This window comes from Zophobas morio, unplaced genomic scaffold, assembly GCF_036711695.1.
Source record: "Zophobas morio isolate AGI-343-1 ecotype UQ-CSIRO unplaced genomic scaffold, CSIRO_AGI_Zmor_V1 ptg000014l, whole genome shotgun sequence".
Taxonomy (NCBI): Eukaryota; Metazoa; Arthropoda; class Insecta; order Coleoptera; family Tenebrionidae; genus Zophobas; species Zophobas morio.
This window is the reverse complement of record NW_026972119.1, coordinates 13,735,411-13,755,993: the sequence shown is the minus strand read 5'-3', so window position 1 is coordinate 13,755,993 and position 20,583 is coordinate 13,735,411. Positions and strand designations below refer to the sequence as shown.

General features: G+C 30.5%; 1 protein-coding gene across 5 annotated transcripts in view; it reads right to left on the bottom strand.

The window, feature by feature from the left end:
• LOC135128557 (V-type proton ATPase 116 kDa subunit a 1-like) overlaps positions 1 to 20,583 on the bottom strand; it is a 32,777-nt gene that overhangs the window by 3,433 nt on the left and 8,761 nt on the right. Inside the window, exons 4-11 of one of the 5 annotated variants that reach the window (XM_064055434.1) lie at positions 11,724 to 11,821; positions 11,278 to 11,319; positions 10,734 to 10,860; positions 4,635 to 4,811; positions 4,081 to 4,584; positions 3,684 to 4,033; positions 3,508 to 3,635; positions 3,200 to 3,429 (exon numbers count right to left, since the gene is read on the bottom strand). In XM_064055434.1, coding sequence (XP_063911504.1) covers positions 3,200 to 3,429; positions 3,508 to 3,635; positions 3,684 to 4,033; positions 4,081 to 4,584; positions 4,635 to 4,811; positions 10,734 to 10,860; positions 11,278 to 11,319; positions 11,724 to 11,821 — 1,656 coding nt within the window. Of the gene's footprint in view, positions 1 to 3,199; positions 3,430 to 3,507; positions 3,636 to 3,683; positions 4,034 to 4,080; positions 4,585 to 4,634; positions 4,812 to 10,733; positions 10,861 to 11,277; positions 11,320 to 11,723; positions 11,822 to 18,189; positions 18,240 to 18,498; positions 18,609 to 20,583 lie in introns of all 5 variants that reach the window. The other 4 variants (XM_064055435.1, XM_064055437.1, XM_064055438.1 and 1 more) reach the window with 4 other exon arrangements.

The window sequence follows — 20,583 nt, the reverse complement described above, 5'->3', positions numbered from 1 at the left end:
TAAAACCACTAGAATCTCTAGAATTTCTGGGACCGGTAAGCTCTAAAACTTTGCTCTCACATACTCTTTAGAATCTTTAACATCTTCAGAATCATGAAAATTTCAAGATTTCTAGAATCTTTGGTCTCTCGAATTTTTGGAATTTTTTGAATATCTTGAATCTTTAGAATCCATAATATTTTAACTCTCCATGATTTTCTCTAGAATCTTCAAAATCTCCAAAATTTCTAGCACCTCTAAACACTTTGAAATTTCTAGAATTTCGAATTTTTAGAATACCTAGAATTTCTGGAACCGGTAAACTTTGAAACTTTGGAGTCTCTTGAATTTTTGGAATTTTTAGAATTTCTTGAATCCTTAAAATCTCCTGAATCATTAGAACTTCTAGAACTTTTAGAATCCAGAATATTTTGTCCTCTATAATTATCTCTAGAATGTCTAGAACCTCTAGAATCTTCAGAATTTCCAAAATTTCTAAAACCCTTAGAATATATAGAATTTCTAGAATCTCTGGAATTTTTGGAATTTCTAGAATTCCCCGAATCTTTATAATTGCAGAATTTTTAGTATTTCCAGATTTTCAACAGCTTCGAGATTCTTTAAAACCTCTAGAGCCTCTAGAATCTCTAGAATTGCTGGAACCACTGTGGATTTCTTGGTACTTTTAGGATCTGCGGAATTTCTAGAATTTCTCGAATCTTTAGAATCTCCAGAATCTTTAGCACCTAGAGAATCCCCAGAACCTCTACAATCTCTAAAACGTCTAGAATCTCTAGAATTTCTGGAACTGGTAAACTTTGAAACTTTGGATTTCTTGGACTCTTTAGAATTTTTAACATCTTCAGATTCACGAAAATTTCAAGACTTTCTAGAATAGAATTTTTAGAATATCTTAAATCCTTAGAACCTATAGAATCTTTAGAATCCAGAATCTTTTGCCTCTCTATGATTTTCTCTATAATGCCTAGAATCTTTAGATTGAAGATTTTCTAGAAAATCTCCAAAATTTCTAGCACCTCTAGACAATTTGAAATTTCTAGAATTTCGAATCTTTAGAATATCTAGAATTTCTGGAACTTCTGGATTTCTTGAAATCTTTAGAATTTCCAAAGTGTCAAGAATCTCTAGAATTTTTGGAATTTCTAAAATTTCTACAATCTTTAGAACCAGAATCTTTTGTTTCTCCACAATTGTCTCTAGAATGTCTAGAACCTCTAAAATTTTCAGAATCTCCAAAATTTCTAGAACCCTTAAAACATGTAGAATTTCTAGAATCTTTAGAACCAGAATCTTTTGTTTCTCCACAATTGTCTCTAGAATGTCTAGAACCTCTAAAATTTTCAGAATCTCCAAAATTTCTAGAATCCTTAAAACATGTAGAATTTCTAAAATCTCTGGAATTTTTGGAATTTCTAGAATTCCTCGAATCTTTAGAATCTCTAGAATATTTAGAACCTCCAGAATCTTTAGTGCCTAGAAAATTAGTTTTAAATTTTGAGATTTAAAAAAAAATTCACTCGAATTTTGGTTCTGGACCAGAAGTTTTTTTTAATAAGCACGTCGAGATCAAAAATATCTCAGATTTTTTTGCGTTTTTTAGGGTATTTTTCTGAAAGCATAATTTTTCAACAGCTTATGAAATTTTGTATAATTTTAGACCATCTTTGGAAATAACCTGAAGACAATTTTTTTTGTAGAAGTCAACCCTTAGAAATACCTACCATTTTTGCAGAATCGCCAATAATCGAAATGGCAATTTTTAGGATTATTAAACAATTTGATTTTCAAACCGAATATTTAAAACATCTCGGGAACAATAAAACCTTTAGATTTTTCGAATTATCACGTTGAAATCTACATCTCAGCTTTTTTTAGAAAAAAGCTCAAGTTTTTTTAATTTCCAAACCAAATATAAAATTTAATTTATTTTTTTGAAACCTGGATATCTAAGGTAAAAGCTCACTCATAAACCACAAGTGCAGGGGTAGATAAAGTTTCATTATCAATTTACCATGATTAGGATAACCTTGAAAGGTCTATGAAATTTCGAACTATTCGATGTTCCATCCCCAAATATAAATTGAAAATGTAGTACAATTTTGATTTTTCCACAAAAATCTGGATCTTTGAAGGTAGATTCATAAACCACAAGTGTAGCATTACGATGTACCATACTTATGATAACCTCAAAACGCAAGATTTTAGAAACTAATACAAAACTTCTTTAGACAGAACTTCCTTCACCCCTGACGTACAGGCGAACAAATACAGATTCTTCGAAAAACTATAAAATTAAACTTTTTTATAACCCTTATAAGTAAGAAATACAGATATTACAAGTCATAGTGAAAAAAAAAACATGTGCCAAGGTTGTGATTCGATCACCAAATAAAATATTGCACAAAAAATTGCAAAATAATTGTGATAAAAATGTGGGTGGATCCATAAACCATGAGTACAAGAGTATATTATTTCATAGGATTTAGACAACCTTAACTACTCAAAATGATGAAAATACATATAAAATTTAAGAACAATCCGTGGGTAGTTTTGGAGAATATCTGTCTACTAAAAACGCTTGGTAAATAAAAATTGTACTGTATCCAGAATTATGAAAAAATACAATAAACTGTTGTTTAATTAATCACAAAATTGATTAATTTATTTATTACTAAGTGGAAGTTGCATCTTGACGCACACTTTTTAATATTTATTTATTTATTTAAATATAATGTTCGCATATTAAATCTGCTTTTTTATTTTCTTTTACAATTTTTATTTATTTTTTACGATAACCTGTGCACGTAGCAAACATGAATACACAAACGAACGTCTCAGATGATAAATTTTACGCAAGACTTATCTTGGAAATTTTGAGATGACGTCATCAAGTACTGTAGAGGGGATGAATAAATAGATGAGCAATCAGTTTAGTAGTCTGTAAGATTTTGTTGTTTGCTGATACTACTGCTAATTCAATCCAAAATTCTAAATCAATTCAAAAATCTCTACTTTGCGTAAATAACTTTGACAAGCAAACCGAGGTAAGGTAAAAGTTTCTAGATTTTTCAATATGCAACGCTTCGTTTGGCGCAAGGGTACTTCAGGTCACCCCAAGGTAGTTCCATCCCGATGAATTAATATTTAAAACTAGCGGTGATGTAGTGTAGAACACAGAACAACAGTCGCAGATACTTACAGAATAATTCATCTTACGGCGGCTCCGCATGATGTAAAGGGGTTTCGCAAGAAGCATCCATGGAACGCAGATCACAGCGCATGCGAATAGCAACTTCTGGATTGGTATTTGACCAGCGTACATATTTGCGTCACATTCTGGGTCAACAATGGTCTCTTTATTCAATACCATGTTGATAAATGTGATAAGAATGGAAGGAGCACATCGGGGACTGTACTTGATTTCCGATTCTGTAAACATAAATAATGTATATCATACACTGATTTCTTGGTTCCGTTATGATAGTTTTCAAAATGGAAAATACTCACCCACATTAGTTGGGTAGTACATAAACCATTTAATAAACATGAGAAGCACCATGTAAAAGAACAAGAAAACCAAGAAAATGACTTGAGGAACGAATTCGCAGATGATGCTTAACTTATTTTTGAAGTACCTGTAACACAGTGTTATTATGCGGTGATACACTTGACAATTTTCTTACGTGTAATTAAAAAGACTCATTGAAACGCCAAACAACATATGAATGATTCCTAAAATAATCGAAATTTTCATTTTAAACGAATTTTGGAAAATAATCTTGTTCTTTGCGAGCTGCCAAACCGGGTCCATCCCTATAGGGTACGGATACCCGTCATAGCCGCCGTCGTCTGCAGGATCAATCATTTTATCTTGCACCGACAAAACAAAACTAGCGCTATAATTAGTATGCCAATTGGAACCAAATATGTTCAACGACTTAGAAAACACATCATTGTAAATAAGGCCCGTGTACATGGAAAATAGACCCATCAGAAGTACAATGTATCGTCCACCGAAGAAAATATTCCATATCTGCAAAAAATTCGTACAATCTTCAAACTGCGGTCACAATTCCCTACCTCATTGTCCGATTTCTTAGCAGCCAGAGGTTTTTCCTTAAGGACCATCCATGCCCCGAATATTGCCATCAAAGACCCATGCCCCAGATCACCGAACATCACAGCAAATAAAAATGGGAAGGTGATAATGGTGTACGGTGCCGGGTTCATCTCTCTGTATGAAGCAATCCCGTAAGCATCAATCAAGGTCTGGAAACCACTGGTGAACTTGTTCGTATGGTTGTAAGTAGGAGGATCCTCCAAGGTCTCCATTCGGTTCAAAATCGGCGGCACGGAACTACCGCTTCGCTCAGTACCTCTTCGCAAAGCGAGCTGGATATTCTCGAAATCCAACACGGGTACCCAGCACTCCGCGATGAGACATTTTTGCGTCACGTCGAGATTGAACAGGTTCAAAGTATGGTAGATTGCTTTGATTTTGCGAACCTTCACGAACCAATTCTTTATGTTTTTGGCCGCGGCCACAAGCACCCGGTGTCTGTGGTCTTGAGTTTGACCCAGAACCTGTCAAAAAGTGACGTGAGTGAAGGGTGCGTGTAAAATGTGGTACTTACGGTGTTAAGATCTTCGATTCGCGTCATCACACCCATTGCCATCTCCCGGCGATCACCGGGAGCTTCAGGGCATGGGTAGAGCGTCGCACGGAAACCTTCACAGATTTTTTTCACGCGTGTTTTTAGCTGATCTCCTTGGAAGAAGATTATGAAGACGGATTTGTAGACTTGGTCACCCTGCAAGGCGGACAAGGTTTTAGACAGCGTCCTAGTTAAAGGACTATTATTTCGTCTTTGCACACATGTGAAAAATCTGGTCACACCGAATTTTAGACTCTATGGGTTCTTTAGACTGTATACACTCTAGGGTTTCTAGGTATTAAATAAGGTGTCTATGTTCTCTCGATTCTCTATGGTCTGAAGGTTCTACAAACTCCCTAGACTCTCCAAATTCTCTGTAGATTCTTGAATCCCTAAATTGCCAAGATTGTTTAAGTTGTCTAGAGTCTCTATATTCTCAAAGATCTGTAAACTCTGGACTTGCTACATTTTATAGATTTTCGGGTTTCTCTAACTGTAGTAAGGTTTCTAAAGTCTTTAAATTCCAAGCTACAGATTTTGGAGAATATGGAGAATTACTATTTAATTAGCTTCGATCAATTTTTTGATATCACACTTTTTCGTTTTTTCGACTTTAATTTTTTCAATTTTTCGATTTTTTAGTAATTCAATTTTTAATTTTCGAATTTTGTAGGTTCTTCATTTTTATTCTTCAATTTACCAATTTTTTTATTTTTCAATTTTTCGACCACAATTTTTCGTTTTTTCTTTTCCTTCGATTTCATTACTTTTTGATTCTACAATTTTTAGTTCTATTTTCTTCATTTTTTCAATTTTTTGTTTTCTCAATTGTGAAACTTCTCGATTTTATATCACAATTTTTCCTTTTCCCTATTTTTTCAATGTATTTTTAGACTTTGTACTTTTCCATTTTCAATTTTTCAAAATCTCAATTTTTGATTTTTCAATTTCTCGATTTTCCAATTTTTAAATTTTTGAAAATTGTCACATTGAAAAAAGAAACAAAATCAGAACACTGAAAAATCGGAAATGTCAAAAAAAAGAAAATAAAGAGTTGGATATTGCAAAAAAGAAAAATTGATGAAATGAGTTGGAAAATTGAAAAATTGCAAAATCTAACAACTGACACATTCAAAAAGTTGGAAAACACAAAAACTGAAAAATTTAAAAACAAAAAATAAAAAACCGAAACGAAAAATTGCAAATCGAAAATTTGAAAAATCGAAAAATTGTAAATTCTCTGAACTAAAGCAACAAAAAAAAAGAAGAAAAATTGAAAAAATTCAAACCGGAAAACTGATGACGCCAAAAAAAAAGAAAATTGAAAAAACAAAAAATTATATAATCGGAACACTGAAAATTGAAAAAATTAAGGAAATTTAAAACTGAAACGAAAAATTAATTTTTCGATTTTAAAAATTTTTCGGCTTCATTCCTCGATTTTTCAAGTTTTTAATTTTTCGAATATTCAGTTTTTCGACTCCCTTATTTTTCAGTTTTCTGATTTTACCATTTTTAAATATTTAGATTTCCCGTTTCTTAATTTTTTTTTAATATTATAATTTTTCGAATTGTCAATTTCTCGACATCTCGGTTTCTCATTTTTTTAAATTTTTGGACTTTTTAATTTTTCGGTTTTCCAAATTTTCAATTGCTCAATCTTTCGATATTTCAACTTTTCGATTTTTAAGTTGATCGAATTTTCAATTTTTATGTTTCTCAATGATCCAATTTTCCGATTTCTTTAATTTTCAAAATTTCGATGTTACAACACGTTTCGTTCTTTCGATTTTGCAGTTTTTCGATGTTTAAATTTCTCAATTTTTAATCTTTCGATTTTTCAATTTTCTAAATTTGCCTTTTTTCCATTTTTATTTCGAAAAGTTGAAAAATCGAAAAAAATCGGAAAAACTGAAAAAACGAAAAATTGGAAAGAAGAAAAACGCGAGAGTGACAAAGTGGAAAAAGCCAAAAATTGTAAAATCAAAAAATTATAGAATCCTCAAAATTGTAAAGTCGAGAAACTGAAACACTGAAAGATCGAAAAACTGAAAAAATACATATGGAGAAAAAAAAAAAAATAAAAATGGAAAAATTCTCAAATCCTAAAATTGAAAAATTTTATTATACTCAAAACTAGTAAAATTGCAAATCAAAAATTGATAAAACGAAAAATTAAAAAATCTAAAATTTCAAAAATGGAAAAATCCAAAAATTGAAAATATTCACAATGAAAAAAAAAAATTGGAAAAGAAGCGAAAAACTGAAACATCCAAAAGTTGGAAAATACAAAAACTGCAAAATTTAAAAAGGAAAACTCGAAGGGTAGCATATCGTAAAATTGTAAAAAGCAAGAAAATAAACAACCGAAATGAAAAATTGCAAATCGAAAATTTGAAGAAACGGCAAATTGAAAAATTGCAAAAAACTGGACGAATTGTGTTTCGAAAAATTCAAGCAAAAAAATTAAAATTGAAAAAACAAAACACTGAAAAATTGAAAAAATAAGGAAAATAAAAAATAGAAACGGAAAATCGATTTCGAAAATTTTCGATTTCATTTCTCGAATTTTCAAGTTTTTGATTTCTCCATTTTCAACATTTCAATTTTGGCAATTTTTAAATTGTTTTTTTTAATTTAAAATTTTTGACTTGTTCAATTTTTAATTTTTTCAGTTTCTAATTTTACGATTTTTAGATGTTCCGATTTCCAGTTTTTTTTATTTTTTTAAATCTGAATTTTTCCAATTTCGCGACAGTTTTTCGTTTTTAAAAATTTTTCGACTTTCTAATTTCTCAATTTTTCGTATTTTTGATATTTCCATTGTTCGATCTTCCGATGTTTCAACTTTTCGATTTTTCAGTTCTTATATTTCTCAATTATCTAACTTTCGATTTTACAATACACTTCGCTTTTTCGATTTTTCTCAATTTTTCGGTTCTTCAGTTTTCAAATTCTTGACTTCTAGTTTTGAGATTTTTCAAAGTTTTCGTTTAATACTTTTTCGTGTTTTCATTTTTTTTATCGAAAAGTTGAAAAATCGAAAAACTAAAAAAACTGAAAAACTGAAAAAACGAAAAATTGGAAAGAAGAAAAACGCGAAAGTTAAAAATTGTAAAATCGAAAAATTATAGAATCCTCAAAATTGTGAAGTCGAAAAACACTGAAAGATCGACAAAGCTGCAAAATTAAATATCGAGAAAAAAAAATGAAAAATGGAAAAATGAATATTATTATTTATTATTAGTACATATTTGAAATGAAAATTAGTAAAATTGTGAATCAAAAATTGAAGAAACAAAAAATTGAAAAATTAAGAAACTTAAAAATCTAAAACTGAAAAAAACGAAAAATTAAAAAATTGAAAATTTTTCCATTGAAGAAAGAAACAAAATCAGAACATTGATAAACCGAAAAATTGAAACATGCAAAACTTGGAAAATACAAAAACTGAAAAATTTAAAAAGGAAAATTCAGAGAGTAGCATATCGTAAAATTAAAGAAACAAAAACGATGAAAAATAGAAAAGCGCAAATCGAAAAATTGTAAAAATAAAGAAAATAAAACACCGAAATGAATAATTGAAGAATCCCAAAACTGAAGAAACAAAAAAAGTCATAATAGAAAAAATTCAAATCGGAAAATTGAAGAAGGAAAAATGAAAAAACAAAAAATTATACAACCCAAACACTGAAAAATTGAAAAAATAAATAAAAATAAAAAACCGAAACGAAAGCTTGCAAATCGAAAAATTGCTGAATCCAAAAATTGAAAAAAAAAAAAATCGGAAAATTGAAGAAGCAAACAAAATTTAAATTGAAAAAACAAAAAATTATATAATCCAAACACAGAAAAATCGAAAAAATAAAGAAAACAAAAAACTGGAACAAAAACTCAATTCCTCGATTTTCTCATTCTAAAATTTTTTCAATTTTCGATTTCCCGACATTTCGGTTTTTCGAATTTGAAAATTTTTCGATTTCTTTTCTCGATTTTTCAATTTCTTAAAAAATTAAAATGTCTGAGTTTTTAAATTTTTCGACTTTCCAATTTTTCAGTTTTCTGATTTTACTATTTTTAGATGTTTCGATTTCTCGACATCTCGGTTTATCGTCTTTTAAAATATTTCGACTTTATAATTTCTCGGTTTTCCAAATTATTCATTTCTCAATTTTTCAACATTTTAATTTTTCGTTTTTTTTGTTCCCATTGCTTGATCTTTCGAATTTTCAACTTTTGGATTTTTAAATTTTTGGAATTTTTAATTTTTTATTTCTCAATTATCCAACTTTCCGATTTCTTTAATTTTTAAAATTTCAATTTTACAATACACTTCGTTTTTTGATTTTGCACTTTTTCGTTCCATGTTTAAGTTTCTCAATTTTTAACCTTTCGATTTTTCAATTTTTCGGTTTTTTAGTTTTCAAATTCTTGACTTCTAGTTTTGAGTTTTTTCGAAATTTTCGTTTAATACGAACAGTTGAAAAATCGAAAAACTAAAGAATCGGAAAAATTGAAAAAAAAACGAAAAATTGGAACGAAGAAAAACGCGGAAGTGAAAAATTGGTAAACCCAAAATTTATAAAATTGAAAAATTATAGAATCTTAAAAATCTAAAATTTCAAAAATGAAAAAATCCAAAAACTGAAAATTTTCACATTGTAGAAAGAAACATAAAATCAGAACATTGAAAAACCGACAATTCGAAAAAGAAAGAAAATACAAAAAACTGAAACATTTAAAAAAGAAAACTAAAAGGGTGGGATATCGTAAAATTAGAAAAACAAAAACAATGAAAAATAGATAAAGAAAAGTGCAATTAAAAAAATTGTAAAAATAAAGAAAACAAAAAACCGAAATGCAAATTGCAAATAGAAAATTTTAAGAAATGAAAAAATTGAAGAATCGCAAAACTGAAAACTCAAGGAATTGTGTATCGAAAAATTGTAATTCTCAGAACTGAAGAAGCAAAAGAACAATGAAAAATTGAAAAAATTCAAATCGGAAAATTGAAGAAGCAAAAATGAAAAAACTTAAAATCGAAAACGTTAAAAATTATACAATCCAAACATTGAAAAACTGGAAAAATTAAAAACCGAAACGAAAAATTGCAAATCGTAAAATTGAAAAACTGAAACTTTTTTTAAAATAATTTTTCAACTTGTGCAGCACACACAATGATAGAAAATAGACAGTTTAGGCAATTTAGGGATTGAAGAATGTAAAGCAAATTTAGAGAGTCTAGGAGTTTGGAAGGCCTCCAAATTATAGAGAATCTAGAGTATTTAGAAGTTTTTGAAAATCCAAAGGTTCTGAACTCCTTTAGTTTAGAGCTTTAAGACTGTAGAGTCTGGAGAACCCACAAAACGGAGAAAGCCTACCTAGAAGTGAGAATCTAGAATGCCTAGAAGCTCTAGAGTGTATGAAGTACACAAAAAGTAAAAAGTCCTGTATAGAGCTTTAAGTATTTACAGAATATAGTATCGAGAAACTATAAACAACGTAGAGAATCTAGACAATTAAATGGAACAGTACTTAGTATATATTTATAAAATCTAGCAAGTCTACAGAAATAGATTTTGGAGAATATGGAATCTTTAGAAAACATAGACAGTCTAGGCAATTTAAGGATTGAGTCTACAGAACTTAGAAGGTCTTCAGCGCACAGAGAATTTAGAGTATTTAGAAAATCTAGAGAATCTGAACGCGTAAGTGAGAGTTTATTTACATCTTAAAGTCAACATTATACATTTTTGGACTATTTACGACCCTGGCTGATCGCCTTGAGTTCTCTGCTCAAAAATTTTGCTCACGTATATTTTGCCAAATTCTGTACAATTATATAGCACTAGTAACTAGTACTGGAGAATAATATCCCTTTTGTGTGGTTGGTCTACCGTCATAAATCATTGTGAAGTGTAGGTACCATCCAGAATGTTTACAACTGTGGGTTTGATTAATTAAGTGCTCCATTGTCGACTTCACAATATACCAACCAATGTAGACAACCTTGCACACTAGTACTAGCGCTAGTGTGGTCACATGTGTGCAAAGATTCTCAAACCTGGTTATACTTACCGTAGATGGATCCTCAAGGGGAGTTTCGATCTCGGCCTGACGCAAGAAAACATTTCCGCGGCATGCCCGCCACAGCATCCTTTCAAACGCTGGAATACGTTCACGAAGAATAACTCCCGCGACAAAGCTATATTAGAACATAAGGTTAGTTTTCGAAGTTTAACTAGTGCAAACGATGAAAGCTCCTTAGCAGCAAAAACAAAACTGTTGTGCATCCACAGATTTTTGATTTTTTCCAAAGACACAGTTTTGTTAAAAATTGTGTTGTTCTTACCAGCACATCTTTTTTTGAGTCTTTTTTGTCTCCCTTTCCCCCTTTTATAATAGCCAATATTAGAGGTCTAATGTGACAACATCGTTATACACAATGCTACCGTTAGGCGAAAATTAAAAAGCACAAAAAAACAACATCGGTGCTTCAGACTAACACTAAAACTACACACAGGAAGCACAAGAATTAAGCAAAAACCAAAATTTAGCTAGAATCGTCGTGGTAAATTTTGGTTCTTGGTAACTAGGACAATTAGGAAACAGAAGTACTGACCATGGGAAGAACTCCTCTGATTCAAATTGTTTTTCCGGAAAACTGTTCAATAAAATTCAATTATTCATTTTCGTTTCAAATGAGGGATGAGGGATGTGACTATTTGACAATGCGGTTCTGGGAAAGGATACGCCACAAATGGTACATTTAATCGAGTAAATCACTGTTAATTTCTAATTCAGCTATAATTCCGACTATTAACCCTACTTACCGGAACACACGGTACTATTAGTACTCTTTTCCACTCAATTGAATATCTTTAAACAATCAACGTTATCAAGACATCAACAGGATTTAACTTCGTCGACCTTTGGACTTGTGACCAAAGGTAATGTCACGTTATGGTTTTGTTTTGAATGCGTGGTGGTAAGTAAGGATTGGGGTGTGTTTGTACTATGTATAGTGTGTCCTACAGGTGATTTGTATAATGTGGAGGTGATACGTACCCCAACTGCACGGGGCCTAGGGTGCTTTGTCGGGCTATAGAGTCGTCACTAATGAGGGCCCTGGTCATAGACTCAGTGGGGTTTGCACCCCCCTCGTGCTGCTCAACAACACAACACATTAGCAAACCCATTGCGCCGCCACAAATGATTATCGCCATGACGGTGTTTACTATGTCAAAACGCTCCCCGTTTTCTTTTTTTCCCCAATTTTTACAAGGAAGGTCTGTAGCTTTCTACACTATGTTTCAAGGCCCACATATTTATAGCTAAACCAAAATCTGAGAAACGAAAATCGTCATAAATTACTGTACCTAAGACTTGCGAACTGCTATTTATGGCTTTCTGCTTGATATGAAAAAAAAAAATTGAATTATACCAAGATCGTAAAAACCAAGCTTTCAAACTAAACTGTATCAAGCAAAAAATATAACACACACTTTGTAATTTAAAAAATCGATAGCACAAATATCAGTGTCGTTTTCACTAAGAATTTACTATATTTTTTTGGTGACGTCACAATTTTTTGGAGGGTATGAATCAAGAAATCGTATTTACGATTGAAATCTTACAAACGGAACTATGGTAAATCGTTAATCAAAATTTATCCGTTCATGTCCTCGACATTGAGATTTTTAATTGTGTGCTAAGTCTTTTGGAATGGAGAAAATCTTAATGTTGCAAGTTTTTGTTTTGGAACCGTTTTATTCTCCATTATTTTACCAAATAAAACAAAATAAAATAGTTTCCTAACTAGTTTCGTTTAATGAACATCTTCAGGTAGGTCAGGTCTTCTCTCTATTTTAATATGTCTGCTAAGATGTTCATTAAACAAAACTAGTTCAGAAAATTTATTTTATTTATTTTTTAAATCATAGCGAATAAAACGGTTCCAAAACAAAAGTTTCACAACATTTAGAGTGGAGAATAATATGAAAATCAAATTGTATAACAATTTTTCGATATTTCAGTTTTTCAATTTCCCAATTATTTGATTTTTCAATTTTTTTATCACAATTTTTCGTTCTGTTTTCTTTATTTTTCCAATTATTCGTTTGTTCTCGAATTGCAATTTCATTTTTTTGAATTTTCAGTTCCTTAGTATTTATTAATTTTTCGATTTCCCAATTTTTCGTTTCCTGAGTTGTTCAACTTCTCGATTTTTATTTTTGATTTCCCCGCTTTTAGACTTTCATTTTCTCGATTTTGTACAACAATTTTTCGTTTATTAAATTTTTCAATTCTTCGATTTTCCAATTTTAAAATTTTGCAATTTTTACATTCCTCAATTATCCAACTTTCCAATTTTATTAATTTTCAATATTTCTATTTTACAATACATGTGTAGTTCTATTTTTTAATTTTTCGAATCTTTAAATTTAAAATTTTTCAGTTTTTCGATTCATTTATTAATTATTCAAATTTTCGACTTCTTTATTTTAATTTTTCGATTTCTCGATCTTTCAGTTCTTACATTCCTCTATTTTCGATTTTTTGTTTCTTCAATTTTTCAAGTTCTTGATTTTTATTTTTCAATTTTTTGATCACAATTTTTCGTTCTGCTTTCTTTACTTTTCCAAGTATTCGTTTCTTCTCGATTTGCAATTTTTCAGATTTTCAATTTCATTTTTTTTGACTTTTCAGTTTCCTAGTTTTTAATTTTTTGTTTCCTAATTTTTCGTTTCCTCAATTGTTCAACTTCCCGATTTTATGTCACAATTTTTCGTTTATTCAATTTTTCAACTTCTTAATCTTTCATTTTTCAATTCCTCGATTTTCCATTTTTTACATTTCCCAATTATTCAACTTTCCAATTTCTTTAATTTTCAATATTTTTATTTTATGTATTTGGTTTTTAGGTTTTTCAATTTTTCGATATTTCAGTTTTGGAATTTTTCGATTTTTTGAATCAATTTCTCAATTTTTCAAATGTTTGGATTTCCCGATTTTTCAGTTCTTAAATTGTTATATTTTTTAATTTTTCGAATCTAAATTTTAGATTTTTCAGTTTTTCGATTCGTTCTCAATTATCCAAATTTTCGATTTTTCGACGGCTCTATTTTCGATTTTTTGTTTCTTCTTCAGTTTTGCAATTTTTCGTTTCTTCAGTTTTCCAATTTATTGTTGTTTTCTTAATTTTTTCAATTCTTTGTTTGTTCTCAATTTGCAATTTTTCAGATTTACAATTTAATTTTTTTGATTTTTTAGTTTATTAGTTTTTAATTTTTATTTCCCAATTTTTCGTTTCCTCAATTGTTCAACTTCTCGATTTTTATTTTTCCTTTCCCCCTTTTAAATTTTCGTTTTCTCGATTTTATATGACAATTTCGTTTATTTAATTTTTCAACATCTCAATCTTGGATTTTTCAATTCCTCGATTTTCCATTTTTTTTTAAATCAGTTTCTCAATTTTTCAAATTTTTGGATTTCCCGATTTTTCAGTTCTTAAATTGTTCTATTTTTTAATTTTCCGAATCTAAATTTTAGATTTTTCAATTTTTCGATTCGTTCTCAATTATCCAAATTTTCGAATTTTTGTTTCTTCTTCAGTTTTGCAATTTTTCGTTTCTTCAGTTTTTCAATTTTTTGATCACAATTTTTTGTTGTTTTCTTTATTTTTTCAATTCTTTGTTTGTTCTCAATTTGCAATTTTGCAGATTTACAATTTAGTTTTTTTGATTTTTCAGTTTCTTAGTTTTTAATTTTTATTTCCCAATTTTTCGTTTCCTCAATTGTTCAACTTCTCAATTTTGTTTTTCCTTTCCCCCTTTTAAATTTTCATTTTCTCGATTTTATATCACAATTTTTCGTTTATTTAATTTTTCAACATCTCACTCTTTGATTTTTCAATTCCTAGATTTCCCAATTTTAAAATTTTTCAATTTTTACATTTCTCAATTATCCAACTTTCCAATTTCTTTAATTTCCAATATTCCTATTTTACAATACATATCGGCATTTGGTTTTTTAATTTTCCAATTTTTCAGTTTTGGGAATTTTCCAATTTTTCTTCAGTTTTTCAATTTTTCCTTGCTTCAATTTTTCAATTGTTTGATCACAATTTTTCGTTCTGTTTTCTTTATTTTTTCAATTATTCGTTTCTTCTTGATTTGCAATTTTTCTCGATTTTTATTTATCATTTTCCTGCTTTTAAATTTTCATTTTCTCGATTCTAGAAAACAATTTTTCATTTATTCGATTTTCAACTTCTCAATCTTTGATTTTTCAATTCCTCGATTTTCCACTTTCTTTAATTTTCAATATTCCTATTTTACAATATTTCGATATGTCAGTTTTTCAAATTTTCGATTTTTAAGTTTTTTTATTTTTCAATTTTTCAATTTTAAGTTTTTTAAATTTTCGATTTCTCGATTTTTCAGTTCTTAGATTGTTCTATTTTTTAATTTTTCGAATCTGTAAATTTTATATTTTTCAATTTTTTGCTTCTATATCTCGATCTTCATTTTTCGACTTCCTGTTTTGGAATTTTTCAATTTTTCGAATCAATTTCTCAAATTTTCGATTTCTCGATTTTTCAGTTTTGGGAATTTTTCAGCTTTTAGATTGTTCTATTTTTCGAATCTTCGAATTTTAGATTTTTGAATTTTTTAATGTTTCTATTTCTCGATCTTGATTCTTCGAGTTCCTGTTTTCAATTTTTCGGTTTTTCAATTTTCAACTTTTCGCTTATTAAATTTTTCGAATTATCAGTTCTTCGATCTTTTAATTTTTCGAATTCTCGAGATTTCGACATTTCAATTATTCGTTTCCCGATTTTTTATTATTTTTCAATTTTCCAATGTCTAATTTTTCAATTACACAATTTTTCGACTTCTCGATTTTTCAATGTTTCAATTTTTCGATGTCTTGGTTTTTCGATTTTCCAATTTCTGGGCATTTCAGTTTAGGAACTTTTCAATTTCTCGATTTTCCGATTTTTTGATGTTTGGAATTTCAAATTTTTCGAATTTTCGATTTCCCAGCATCTCGGTCTTTTGATTTTCAAAAAATTTCTACTTGATTTTTCGATTTTTCAAGTTTTTGATTTCTCAATTTTTCAACATTTCAGTTTTGGCAATTTTTAAGTTTTCGATTTTTTGACTTCCCAACTTCCCGATGTTTTTATTCTGTTTGGTTTTTCCGATTTTTAATTTTTTTATTAGTTTAATTTTCGATTTTTGAAAGTTTTCGACTTTTCGATTTCTCAATTTTTTATATATTTCGATTTTTAAATAGTTCGAATTTTCAGTTTATCAATGTTTTCATTTTTAATTTTTTTTAATTTCTTGACTGCTCTATTTATCGACATTCCAATGTTCCAATTTTCCCATTGTTCGATTTCTCATCACTTCGATTTTTCGAAAAACATTTTTTCCCGTTGGTTATCTGCTTTAAATATATTTCATATTGTCCGCACTTGTACGGACCGCGGACTTGAAATTTGCGCTCCTTTTACTTTATAGAGGTTATCACACAAAAAAACACAAAATCAAAGAAGCGTTATTGGGTTGCACTTCAGGGGCGAGGGAAGTTCTATTGAAATAAGCTGTGGCCAATTTTTTTATTTATATTTCCATCCTTGAATGAATATTATTATTACTTCGGCTAAAACATTTATGATATGCCACATTATGCGGTATATTTTTAGGTTAGGATTAATTTTTCTTTTCATATAAAACTTCTCGATGATTTCCGTCTGGCAAACTTTAGATTTGAGTTAGTTGGCAGATTTTGTCTAATATCTCTATCCCTCCAATAAATTGTCATAAAAAAAATGCCAAGTTTTTAATAAAAATAGGAACAAGTATTTTTAGATTTTTTTTAATTTGCCCATGTTAATAGAACTAATAATTATTCTGTTTTCGTATTTTCATCATAAATTTAAAAAAATAATAGTAATAATATGAAAATGTACAGTACGAGCAAGGTACGCATTTTAGACGAGTTTGAAAGTTTGCAGCATGAGCCTAAAGGGAATGCTGCAATTAAGGAAAATGACAATGCACTTGGACACATTATTCATAGTTATAAAATTATCATTTGTATTTTTGTATTTCTCTTTTGTTATTTAAAATGCTATTAGGACTTAACGGCCAGATTTGAGCATTTGATCTTGGCGTATTTATACTGTATTTGTGAAAGGTGTTGTTACATATTCTAAACCAAATTTATGACATGACTCCCTATAATAAATTTTCATGCGCGACTTAAAAGAAAAATTCCACGATATGCACTTTGCTACACGACACGTGATTATTGTCAACTTCGTAACTCATAATCTTAATATTGCCAAATGTGACATGAACGTGTTGGCACTGTTCTGATAAATTAAACTTCAATACTTGAGCTTATCGATTAAATACTACTTTGTTGAAGGTTCTTTGAAATAATAGGTAGTCATAAATCAAAACTTGGCGATAAGGTGCAAAATACTGAAATATATAAAACGTTCATTCCTGTATATGAAACCTCAAACTTACCAATCAGAGCCGAGTTTTCTATAAATGATTCGAACGTATTTGTCTCGACAATTTGGACTTCATTTCGTTTAAAATTTGTAAGGTTTGCTACAAAATTACGTAGTGATTCGTAAAAAATGATTGAAACTTACGACATACAAAATTAACTTTGAAGTTTTTAGTTTTTACGATCTTGATCCTCAGCCAAATTTTAATCACACAAGATTTTCCATTATGATACTTGTCATGTCACTTTTGATTTTAAACAACAAAGAAACCACAAATTACAGTTACCAAAATAAAAAAAAAAAATTGAAAATTGAAAACTTCAATTCAAAGCTGGTTCGCAATTCTGAGTAAAACTCCTTGATGGTGCACTTTAAAGTGTTAAAACTGCGCCGAATTTCGAATCTTAGATCTCGGACAAACAATGTTAACTATGAAGCGTTGAAAAAGATGAAAGAAAAAGGACACAGATACTGGCCTTAGAAGCTCGAAGGCTACACATGTTGAAACAGTAAACACAGTCATGTTATACAAAATAAATGATATCAAAATAATATCAACAAATACAAGCCAAAACAAAGCAAAAACTCCAAAAGCGTTAAACGGTTTAAAATAACACCTAGCATGAACAACAAATTTTTAACCAATTTTTCAAAAAACAATACACTAGATTCAAAGAAGAGGAAAACAGAAGCTGTGCAGGATGAGATGTGAGGAAGCGTAGAATCAAACACCATAACCATGCCATTCACATCAAAATGAATTAATAGAGTTGGATCCGATCCATGTAAAGTAAATGATGAAAAGACAAAATATGCTATTGGAAAATGAAACTGGCACGGGCACTTAACGTGTTAATAATAAAATACGAGTATGATAGATACAGGACGTGTTAATAAATGTGGGTGTTAGTCATTTTTCTAACAAATTTATTTAGAGGCCTCTCTCGTGTCGTACGACAGGCCGGATTAATACGAAATAATACGACACAGAGGAAAGCTTGCCTTAGTGTGGTCCGGAAGTTGACAGTAGTTTCTGCCATGAGGAAAAAGTGCTGTAAGAACAACCACATTTTTTTCTTGCCATACTTTGTCTAACATAATAAGAGCCCTGCTGTTCCAATTTCGACCAAGACGAATTCCGCCACATCGCTCTTATCGCGCTATTATTTGCCAGTGTGACATAATTTATTACGGAACGGATCTTAAACCCGAAATTAATCTATCTGTGGCGTCAGCGTTGCGGACGAGGCGCGCAAAACGGAACAACAAGGCTTTTATTTCAAGAGAACTTTATTATAAAAGTGAAGTTACCCCAGCTTAAGAGCTTGACCTCCAGCACGGAGGCCCTCTTCGCCTAGCAGGGTGACTTGTTCCTCCTCGCGAGACGGATCGGCCATCTGAGCAGAGGCGCCACGTTCAGCCTGGTGACACATTGCCCCTCTACTAATCACCTAACCTATCTCTACCCGAAACAGGAACCCCCGGCTCCAACAATCAAGACAGAAATACCTCAGCGGACATGGCACAGACAATTATTTAGATCGCGGTGTGAGTCGTGTTATTCGTGTTATACAAGTGAAAGCGGACAAGTTCAATCATAAAGCAACGAAATATGTAGAAAAAGCGAGTCAGTTTAGAAAGAGCAACTTGTTTTTACTAAATTAATGACAAGATATGAGTAGTATTGGCATGCACGTAGACTAATTTGTTTGGGAATTATCTGGGTTTGATAATAAAATACAACGTCGCTGGATAAGCCTAACATCCACTGTTTAAACTTTACACAAAAACTTAATCGTCCCATTATGAACGCTGTAGTGACGATAATTTATTATTGGATTTAGTTTGACTTCTGAAGGTTGTAAATTTTAATCTAACTTGAATTGTCATTCTCTGATACTCTAACTCATGACAAAAATTAAACAATTATATTACGTGAAGCTTTTCCTTTTTTGATGTCACAAAAATGCTTAACTACGCACCACTGATTAGTCGAATAGTACAAAGTCAAATTGAACGGATTATTCCACGACGAACCAGAACTAAGACAACGAAAGCCGCAAATATACAACATTTAAACAAAATAAGACCTTTAGTAAACACTGAATAACAGCAATAAAAATTTAACCACCTATATATTTTTTTATGGAAATAATTTTTCTTGACTAAATTATCACAAAATAAATATATCCCCAGACTTTCGTCACTATTAAACAAGCTAACAAACTAAAAAAAGGAAATAGTGTAACTATAAACCGTGACAAAACTACAAATTTAGAAATCATATTATGAAGTTGCAACATCATAAAAATTTCAAAAAAAAGTCTCCAACTCAAGCATGAAGTGTTATGTTCGAGAGCGGTCTGGAAAAGGAATCGTTGGAATAATAATCGCGATATGAATAAGGCACCACTTAAATAGGATGCGAGGTCAGGCAGTCTACTAATTGACACAAATGAATCATTGAAAGTAGTAAAAGTAGTTTGTATTCGGGCGTCGATTGTCAAGAATTGCCTAATTAGCATGGTGTCGCAAAAAAGTTTTTTGTTTTGTGGAATTTCGGTCGTCACTAAAAACCCACGCCAAAAGTCCATCAAGGTAACAATGTTTTTGGGATATGTTAAATTTACCTCGAAGATTATACAAATTGTGTGATCGAGAACATTATTTTGACAGATGCGACAGTTTCGTTGATGAATAAAGAATTTAAGACAGAAGACTTGTTATTGCTTTGGAATTTCCCCAGAAGAGGTCTCCTTTTTGAAGATGAGTCCCGGGGTGGGATTTTATCGGTACCGATATTTTATCGTTATAGAAACAAAATCCCACCCCAGACTCAAGAGGACCTTGAATGTCTATTGAGTGACTACCGCGGAGTATTATCAAGAGCGCTCCGGAACCGGAAACCCTTGAATTCGCGATATATTGTTCCGGAGTGAGTCCATAAGGTTATCGACAGCAGTCTGCAGCCGTAAATCGAAGAGTCATCGTTAACAGTCGGAAAATAATTATAGTCAGTGTGGAAAAAAAATCGGCGAATGATCCTCGTGTGTGAAATCGTGTGCCTATACAAAACTCATTCATCACCTGTCAAGAGACCTGCCAAAAAGTAGTCTGTTTTTAACACAACGCTTTATACTTTTCGAATAAAATTTTGCTGATACTGTGGAATTCTACATTCATTAATATAAAGTTAAATATAGGCACCAACACCAGATCCCGCGCTTTTATAACCTGACCTATTGAGGTAGTAAAGTTGCACCGCAACTTTCCTTTTGATGCAATCAGCACAATTTGTATAATTTTTATTACTTAAAAAATAAAGTCGGATTAAGTCAAATTTATTAATTAAACAAGATTATTTCCCACGTCATAAATCTGTAGCGGCTGTCACCA